Raw genomic sequence first — 10,153 nt, 5'->3', positions numbered from 1 at the left:
ATTCTTCTCACTTGCGTTTGTTAACCCAATGATTCTCCATTGTCACTCTTGGCAGTCATTGATTATGGCAATGGTGAGTCACTGGGACAGAGACTGAGATACAGTCTGATGCAGTCATTAGAGGAGGGGACTGGGAGTCATGACACGTCACTTTTGTTCCCAGCTCTGGGAGGGAGTTGAGTCCAATAGGTAGAGCCAGAAGTCCTGGCCTGTATTTCCAGCTCAGGGAGGGGTGTTGGATTTACTGAGTTAGCTTAGGGGGCGAACTGGGAGTCAGGACTCCTGGTTTCTCTTTCAAGCTCTGAGAGGGAGTTTAGAGGAGTAGTTAGAGAAGCAGGAGGGAACCGGAATGTCTGTCTCTTGAAATAAGCATGAAACCCCAGCTAGAAGAAGGGGATGGCGTGTCAGAGGTACTGTCTGTATTCTCGACTCGATTTCACTGTGTAATTGTGGAAGGGTTCAGTCACCTCCATGCAAGATGCTGCTCCAGTTTCGAGAAGTATAAAGTGGGAGTAATTCCATGGCATGCGGTGAAATTACCCCATATTTGAAGCAGTGCCCCTGACAGCAGATTCTGGCCAGGCAGACTCCTGATTCTTCTCGGTAAATTGAGAATAGTAACATTTATACAACGTTATCTGGAGTTTGCCCACCTCTGGGTGACAGAGGTATACAAATACCTCATAAGCAATTGTTCCTAATTCTCCTCTCCATCATCTTGGTGTAAATTAGGAGTAACTGCACTGGAATCCATCGAGCTGATTCTATTTTCTCTCACCCCTGTGTAAATCAGGAGTAACTCCTTTGGAGACAGTGGAGATGTTTTCTCCATCCTCATTCCCATATTACACCAATCCTCACAAGCTAAGTGTCTAACTCAAGGAAATTAAGGTGGTTTTTAAAAAGGAGATTTATTTTACTGATCTAATCCTGGCCCTTTCTCTTTCTCCTCCCTCCACAGACATCACATTATGTCCTGATGTCCAACCGAACCACCGTGACTGAGTTCCTTCTTCTGGGATTCTCTGAAGTTCGGGAGCTGCAGATATTGCACTTTATGGTGTTTCTATTGATTTACCTGGCAGCGCTAATGGGGAATCTTCTTATCTTCATGGCCATAACCTTCGACCATCACCTTCACACCCCCATGTACTTCTTCCTGATGAATCTGTCCGTCCTAGACCTCGGCTCCATCTCTGTCATAGTCCCCAAATCTATGGCCAACTCCCTCATGAACACCAGGTCCATTTCCTATGCTGGATGTGTTGCCCAAGTCTTTTTCCTCATCTTCTTGGTGGGAGCAGATTTTTCCCTTCTTACCATCATGGCGTATGATCGATATGTCGCCATCTGCCAACCACTGCACTATGAGAAAATAATGAACTGCAGAGCTTGTGTCCAAATGGCAACTGGTGCTTGGATCGGTGGAATTCTGTACTCTGTATTACACACTGGGAACACGTTTTCATTGACCTTCTGTGGAGGCAACATGGTGGATCAGTTCTTCTGTGAAATCCCCCAGCTACTCCAGCTCACCTGCTCTGACTCCTATCTGACTGAAGTTAGGATTATTGCTTTTAGTATATGTTTATTCTTAGGCTGCTTTATTTTTATCATTGTGTCATATGTTCAGATCTTCAAAGCAGTGTTGAGAATCCCCTCTCAGCAGGGCCGGCATAAAGCCTTCTCCACCTGCCTCCCTCACCTCATTGTGGTCTCCTTGTTTGTTTGCATTTCTAGCTTTGCTTACCTGAAACCCACCTCCAGCTCCCCATTTGATCTCGATCTTGTGATGGCTGTTCTCTATTCTGTATTGCCACCAATCATGAATCCAATTATCTACAGCATGAGGAACAAGGAGATGAAAGCTGCCCTGAGGAGACTGACTGGGTGTAGGTAATTCACCAAGAATTCATTTCTGTCTTTCTCTAGTAAAAGTTTGCTTAGTTAGTATCTGCTCATTAATGTCAGTTGTTTCCATGACCACATAGCTTGCACATAACCAGGTCTGATTCTGATCTCAGTGGCACCAATGCAAATCCAGATTAACTCCGCTGATGTCACTGCTGCTGGGGTGATTTTCACCAGTAGAGAATCTGGTCCAGATGTGGAATTATATGGGTGTAAATTGTGTGTGCAGAAGAAATCAGATTTCATTCTGTATGAAAACAATACCCGTTATATTGCTTGGCCACTAGTACCCATTCCATGGCCAATGAAAACAATGATTGGAGTTGTCTTGCTTGTGTGTATAAATCAGGAGTGGCTTTGTTGGAACCAGAGGAGTCAGACTGGTGTAACACTGGGGTAGTTGAGAAGACATTTGGGGTAGATCCTCAGCACATCAGTGTAGTTTCATTGACTTTGGTGGACGTAAAGCAATTTGCAGCATCTGTGGATCTGAGCTACTGCTTCCAATGGAGCTGTATATCCATTGCCACCAGCCGTCAACTGGGTCCACTGTCTTATAAACCACCATTTGTGGCCTAATCATTAAAGGGGGAGTCATAACATTTTTCCCAGATCTGGACCTTAGCGTCCAAAATATGAGTGTTAGCATGAAAACCTCCAAGCTTAGTTACCAGCTTGGACCTGGTAAAGCTGCCACCAGCCAGGAATCTATACAGTGCCTGGTGCACTGTGGTCTCCCCAAAACCTTCCCTGGGGGACCCCCAGACTCAGATTCCTTGAGTCTCATAACAAAGGGGAATAAACCATTTACCTTCCCCCACTCCAGGTGTTCCCTCCCTGGGTTCCTGGAGAGATATACAGAAGCAAGCTCTGTGAATCTAAACAGACGGACTCCACCCTCCCTCTTTCCGGTCCTGGGAAACACAAGTACTTTCCCCCTCTCACCCAGAGGGTATGCAAAGTCAGGCTTAGTAAATCTAACACAAAGAGATTTCCCCCCCTGACTTCTTCCTCCCACCAATTCCCTGGTGAGATGCAGACTCAATTCCCTGGAGTCCCCACTAAAGAAAAAACTCCAACAAGTCTTAAAAAGAAAGCTTTATATAAAAAAGAAAGAAAAGGACATAAAAATGGCCTCTCTGTATTAAGGTGACAAATACAGGGTCATTTGCTTAAAAGAAAAAAATGAATAAACAGCCTTATTCAAAAAGAATACAATTCAAAACATTCCAGCAACTACACACATGTAAATACAAAAAAGAAACAATATAAACCTTATTGTCTTACTATCTGGTACTTACAGCTTGGAAACAGAAGATTAGAAAGCCAGGAGATAGAAAAATCACTCGCATAGCCGAGAGGGTCAGACACAAGACAAAGAACAAAGAACTCACACCCAAAACTTCCCTCCACCCAGATTTGAAAAAGTCTTGTTTCCTGATTGGTCCTCTGGTCAGGTGTTTCAGGTTACTCCTTTCCAGGTGAAAGAGGCATTAACCCTTAGCTATTTGTTTATGACGGGGACAAGGAGCCAGACTGTGTCGGTGGGGCTTACATGTATATTGGGAATATGAGTGATGGAGAGACTGGCTAGAAATTACAGGGAGATTTCTAACCACCAGTGGGGCAAGTTTCTGGAGCAGCCTCCAAATATAAGTTGGGTGGGGGGGAGGGCAAGTGACCGAATTCATTTTAAGAGACAGCTGGACACATGTCTGAGTGGGATTGTATGATGGGGCTGCTTGTGATGGTGGAGGGCAGAGCTCAGCAACCCTGGGTCTCACTTGCAGCGTATGTCTTATGTTTCTAAAAGTTCATGCTTCAGGGTTTCGTATGGCCACTGGCAGGCGTCAGGAAGGGATCCCCCCCCCACAGTGTATTCTGGGAGGTTTTTTTTTCTTTCAATCTCTGTAGTATCAGGGCAGCCCTAGCTGGAGATGGAACATTTTATGGGATGTGCTAGGGCTCTGAGGTGGCACTGAGCCATTATCTCTCTCGGGTGTTTGGCTTGCTGGTTCTTGCCCACATGCTCAGGGTCTAACTTATCATCATGTGGTGGTCAGGAAGGCATTTTCCCCCATGTCAGATTAGCAGGGACCTTGGGGGGGGGTTCGTTTTCCTCTCCAACATGTAGTGTGGATAACTTGCCATGATTTTCTGCGTGTATCTCAATCATTTCCCTGCCATTGTGTGCGCCTCGGGCACTGATGCACCTCAGTCTCTCCTATTCTCTGCCGGTGGCACAGAACTGTCTAGTTTCCTGAGGGTTCAACACTTTGGTCTCATTTCAGTTGTTGGGTTTGGTCTGTGGGTGCTGGATGGTGTTGGAGTATAGCAGATCAGACTGGATGATCTGGTCATCCCTTCTGGCCTTTAACTCTTTGACTCTGTGACTTTATGGATGTGCAGGGACGGGGGAGAGAAGGGCCCACACAGAGAATATACACGAGTAGAGTCCATAGCTTTGCATTAGTACAACTGTCTGTGAGGCACTGTCCTCCTGGCTGAGGGAGGTGACTCCAGTTCAGATGGAACCCTTGACCCATGTAGCTGTGCAGTGTAGCTATATAAACCCCACCCATGGGGAGTGCATGTTATGAGGTCCATCTGTGCCCCACCTAGAGGATAGGAGGCTGTTTCAGTGGCTGTCAGGCAGTTTGGCTGTTCAGCTCAAGCTCGTTCTTTGGGCCCTAGATGTCTCTGGTTGAATCCCCCGTGTGCCAGCCTAGGTTAGATGATGACCCTCACGTACGTGCAAGTGGCCTAAGAACTCAAGGATACCTTATTCCTGCATTAATCAGAGGCTGATGTTGCCTTCCAAGCTTCTGCAGAACAGCAGCGGGAGTAATACCTGAGATGGGAGGGACTCTCTAGTGAGAGAAGGTGCAGGTTTATTTCCGGACCATCTCAGACATGCCCATTCCTAGTCCCTCTGCACCCTGGAGACCGAAGATGCATGGCACTGGCAGGGGTGTGTCTGTTGCTCTCAGCTCAGGTTGGTAGAGCTTGTCAAAGTAACTTGTCATTGGGAAATGGTTTCCTCAACCTGTTTATGACAGATGCTGGTATGTTTTTAGCTGAGTTAAACAATCTCCCAATGGCTTGGAAAAATGTTGCCCAACTCTGCACTCAACTAGGTTGGCCACTGACGCATTTCCAGAGTACCGGACATTCTGGTACTTCTGGGAAAACTGTGACCCCATCCACTAGTGTGACCATGCATGCCTCCCTAGTCCATGATACTGGACAAAACCAGGTCTGGTTTTCTCTCAGTACCAGACAGGGGACAAGCCACACGAAAAGGGATTATCTAGTTTAAAACCAAATGAGTGGCCATCTACCTCAACCCACCATGCTCACCCTGCAGAACAGCTTCTGCACAGCTTCCTAAATACCTCCTCTACCAGAAATATGTTCCAACAAACTGAATCTCCCGCATTTTGTCCCATTTTGTCCCAGAGGCACTGGTGGTGGGTATATTGTCCAACAGTGAACATTGTGGCTCCAGGATAGTGCAAGGATACTTTGCGCCCTAGGCGAAACTTCCCCGCATAGCATTGATTATAAACTTTCAAACATGAGCACTGCATAATATGGCATTGTTCATTAGAATTAATACATCTTCGACTTGAAAATGTATTAATTTTATTATTTAGTCTACATATTTAATGAAAATGAATGAATAACCTGACAGGGTGTGGGGCTGGCTGGCTTCAGGCAAGAGGTGTGTGGCAGGGGTTGGTTGGAGACAAGGAGGTGAGAGGCTGGCTGGAGTCGGGAGAAGTGTGGCAAGGATTGGCTGGAGACAGAGGTTGCGGGGCAGGCTGCTGGGAGGGCAGGGGGTGCAACAGGGGTTGGCTGGAGATGGGGGTGCAGGGCTGGAGGCAGGGCAGGGGGATGCGGCAGGGGTCGGCTGGAGACAGGGGGTGCGGGACTGGCTGTGGGCAAGGCAGGGGGTCTGGGGTGGCTGGAAGAAGGGTGGGGAGGTGCATCAGGGGCTGGCTGGAGACAGGGGGTGTGGGGCTGGCTGGAGGCAAGGCACAGGGTGCAGTGGGGGCTGGTTGCAGGCAGGGTGGCGGGTACCAGAGCCATCTCTAGATATTCTGGGGCCCTACACAGGCTTCCATGGGGGAGGAGGGCTGGCCTCTGTGGGAGGGTGGGGCTGGCTTTGAGGGCAGGGGGCAACCACCCCCCGGCACACCCGGTGGAGTGGCTGGGGCCAGGTCTCTGTGCGTGCAGGTCCAGCCCTGCTGCAGAGCTCAGAGGAGTGGGGCAGGTCTGAGCGGGGGCGGGGAGGGACTGGAGAAGAGCCAGAGCAGCAGGGAGCAGCACAGTGGCCCCGGCAGCCGGAGGAGGAATGACATCACTTCACGGCCTCCCGGAGCTGATCAAAGCCGCAGCGCTGGGTGAGCATCCCAGACAGTTTGGCCACTGCTTTTTGGTGCCCTCAAATCTTTGGTACAGTTTGTAGATAGACGGAACCAGAACAGAGGGTGGGGGGGTGTTCTATTTCTGTCTCTCATAATGACTCTGGAGCAGGCACCCCTCATAACTTGACGCTAAGTGGTTAGGACACTATGCTGGCTTGTGACAAACTCAGGTTCAATCCCTCCCTCTGACTGATGATGAGAAGGAGTTTGAATTCCCACTTTTCAGGACGGTGCCTGACTTCTAGGCTATGGGCTGTTCTGAAATGAGACAGTCTCAGTCTCTCCTGTTGAAGCTGCTCCACTGTATGAATAATTAAATAGTCACTGGAGCAGGGACCTGAACTCTTCCAGACAACAGGTGAGTGCCCCAAATACCACGCTGGAGAATCATTCTCACTAGCATTTATTAGCCCAATGACTCTCCATTGTCACTCTTGGCAGTCGTTGCTGATGGCAATGGAGAGTCACTGGGACAGAGGCTGATGCAGTCGTTAGAGGAGTGGACTGGGAGTCATGACATGTCACTTGTGTTTCCAGCTCTCGAAGCGAGTTGAGTCCAGTGGGTAGAGCCAGAGCTCCCGGCCTGGGTTAGTGCAGGGTGTGAACTGGGAGTCAGGACTCCTGGGTTCTCTTCCAAGCTCTGGGAGTGAGTTTAAATGAGTGGTTAGAGAAGGAGGGGACCAGGAATGTCTGTCTCTCACAGCTAGCACAGAAATCTGGCTAGAACAAGGGACGGGGCACCAGAGCTCTTGGGCTGTATTCCTAACTCAAGTTTACGGTGTAATTATGACTGGTTTGGGTCACCTCCATGTGAGATGCTGCTCCAGTTTAGAGCAGTATAAAGTGGGAGTAATTCCATGGCATGCAGTGAAATTACCCCACATTTGCAGCAATGCCCCTCACAGCAGAATCTGGCCAGGCAGACCCCCAATTTCCCTCGGTAAACTGAGGATAGCACACTGTTATCCAGAGTTCGCCCACCTCTGGGTGACAGAGCTATACAAATACCTCGAAAGCAATTGCTCCTATTTCTTCTCTCCGTCACTCTGGTGTAAATTAGGAGTAACTGCACTGGAGTCCATTAAGCTGATTCTACTTTCTCTCACCCCAGTGTAAATCAGGAGTAACTCCATTGAAGTCAGTGGGGCTGTTTTCCCCATCTTCATTCCCATATTACACCAATCTTCACAAGCAAAGGGTCTGACTCAAGGAAGTTAAGATGGATTTCACAAAAGGAGAGTTATTTTACTGATCTAATCCTTGCCCTTGGTCTTGTCTTTCCCTCCGCAGACATCCTGAGACATGTCCTGAGAAAGAAAATGTCCAACCGAACCACCGTGACCGACTTCCTTCTCCTGGGATTCTCTGAAGTTCGGGAGCTGCATATTTAGCACTTTGTGGTGTTTCTAGTGATTTATCTGGCATCCCTGGTGGGGAATCTTCTTGTCATCATGGTTGTAGCCCTCAACAGCCACCTTCACACCCCCATGTACTTCTTCCTGATGAATCTGTCCATTGTAGACCTTGTCTCTCTCTCAGTCATTCTCCCCAAATCCATGGCCAACTCCCTCATGAACACCAGGTCCATTTCCTATGCTGGATGTGTTGCCCAAGTCTTTTTCCTCCTCTTCTTACTGGGAGAGGATCTTGCCCTTCTTACCATCATGGCATATGACCTATATGTCACCATCTGCCAACCACTGCACTATGATGCAATGATGAACAGCAGAGCTTGTGTCCAAATGGCAGCCGGTGCTTGGATCAGCGGGATTCTCTACTCTGTGCTACACACTGGGAACACATTTGCATTGACCTTCTGTGGAGGCAACATGGTGGATCAGTTCTTCTGTGAAATCCCCCAGCTACTCCAGCTCACCTGCTCTGACTCATATCTGACTGAAGTTGGGGTTATTGTCTTTAGTATATGTTTATTCTTAGGCTGCTTTATTTTTATCATTGTGTCGTATGTTCAGATCTTCAAATCAGTGCTCAGAATCCCCTCTGAGCAGGGCCGGTATAAAGCCTTCTCCACCTGCCTTCCTCATCTAACTGTGGTCTCCTTGTTTGTTTGCACTGGCGTCTTTGCCTACCTGAAACCCACCTCCAGCTCCCCATCTGCTCTGGATCTTGTGATGGCTGTTCTTTATTCTGTATTGCCACCAATCATGAATCCAATTATCTACAGCATGAGGAACAAGGAGATGAAAGCTGCCTGAGTTGACTGACTAGGTGAAGGTAATTCACCAAGAATTAATTTTCTGTCTTTATCTAATAAAAGTTTGCTTATGTAGTATTTGTTCATTAATGTAGGTTATTTCCGTGACAAAACAGCTTGCACACAACTGGGTCTGATTCTGATCTCAGTTGCACCAATGGAAATCCAGATTAACTCCACTGATATCACTGCTTTTGGGGTGATTTTCACCAGTAGAAAATCTGGTCCAGTTGTTGAGTTAAATGGGTGTAAATTGTGTGTGCAGAAGAAATCAGATTTCATTCTGTATGAAAACAATACCCGTTATATTGCTTGGCCACTAGTACCCATTCCATGGCCAATGAAAACAATGATTGGAGTTGTCTTGCTTGTGTGTATAAATCAGGAGTGGCTTTGTTGGAACCAGAGGAGTCAGACTGGTGTAACACTGGGGTAGTTGAGAAGACATTTGGGGTAGATCCTCAGCACATCAGTGTAGTTTCATTGACTTTGGTGGACGTAAAGCAATTTGCAGCATCTGTGGATCTGAGCTACTGCTTCCAATGGAGCTGTATATCCATTGCCACCAGCCGTCAACTGGGTCCACTGTCTTATAAACCACCATTTGTGGCCTAATCATTAAAGGGGGAGTCATAACATTTTTCCCAGATCTGGACCTTAGCGTCCAAAATATGAGTGTTAGCATGAAAACCTCCAAGCTTAGTTACCAGCTTGGACCTGGTAAAGCTGCCACCAGCCAGGAATCTATACAGTGCCTGGTGCACTGTGGTCTCCCCAAAACCTTCCCTGGGGGACCCCCAGACTCAGATTCCTTGAGTCTCATAACAAAGGGGAATAAACCATTTACCTTCCCCCACTCCAGGTGTTCCCTCCCTGGGTTCCTGGAGAGATATACAGAAGCAAGCTCTGTGAATCTAAACAGACGGACTCCACCCTCCCTCTTTCCGGTCCTGGGAAACACAAGTACTTTCCCCCTCTCACCCAGAGGGTATGCAAAGTCAGGCTTAGTAAATCTAACACAAAGAGATTTCCCCCCCTGACTTCTTCCTCCCACCAATTCCCTGGTGAGATGCAGACTCAATTCCCTGGAGTCCCCACTAAAGAAAAAACTCCAACAAGTCTTAAAAAGAAAGCTTTATATAAAAAAGAAAGAAAAGGACATAAAAATTGGCCTCTCTGTATTAAGGTGACAAATACAGGGTCATTTGCTTAAAAGAAAAAAATGAATAAACAGCCTTATTCAAAAAGAATACAATTCAAAACATTCCAGCAACTACACACATGTAAATACAAAAAAGAAACAATATAAACCTTATTGTCTTACTATCTGGTACTTACAGCTTGGAAACAGAAGATTAGAAAGCCAGGAGATAGAAAAATCACTCGCATAGCCGAGAGGGTCAGACACAAGACAAAGAACAAAGAACTCACACCCAAAACTTCCCTCCACCCAGATTTGAAAAAGTCTTGTTTCCTGATTGGTCCTCTGGTCAGGTGTTTCAGGTTACTCCTTTCCAGGTGAAAGAGGCATTAACCCTTAGCTATTTGTTTATGACGGGGACAAGGAGCCAGACTGTGTCGGTGGGGCTTACATGTA

The 10,153-nt window shown here is 47.4% G+C and overlaps 2 protein-coding genes across 2 annotated transcripts; both read left to right on the top strand.

Moving 5' to 3' along the window:
- Positions 1 to 979: 979 nt before the first annotated feature.
- On the top strand, positions 980 to 1,900 carry LOC127032573 (olfactory receptor 14A16-like). Its single transcript, XM_050919868.1, has one exon. It carries the CDS (start codon positions 980 to 982, stop codon positions 1,898 to 1,900), a length of 921 nt encoding a protein of 306 aa, XP_050775825.1.
- A 5,760-nt stretch (positions 1,901 to 7,660) lies between these two features.
- Positions 7,661 to 8,557, top strand: LOC127032589 (olfactory receptor 14A16-like). Its single transcript, XM_050919878.1, is given in 1 exon segment — positions 7,661 to 8,557. A coding segment is annotated over 1 exon segment (897 nt).
- The last annotated feature ends 1,596 nt before the right edge of the window (positions 8,558 to 10,153 follow it).

Source organism: Gopherus flavomarginatus, chromosome 12, assembly GCF_025201925.1.
Source record: "Gopherus flavomarginatus isolate rGopFla2 chromosome 12, rGopFla2.mat.asm, whole genome shotgun sequence".
Taxonomy (NCBI): Eukaryota; Metazoa; Chordata; order Testudines; family Testudinidae; genus Gopherus; species Gopherus flavomarginatus.
Note: the sequence above shows the minus strand (reverse complement) of the source record. Positions and strands in the feature narration are given on the sequence as shown.

What these genes read in the sequence shown, in the direction of transcription:
- LOC127032573 (XM_050919868.1), top strand. Translation starts at nt 980, where the DNA reads ATGTCCAACCGAACCACCGTGACTGAGTTCCTTCTTCTGGGATTCTCT.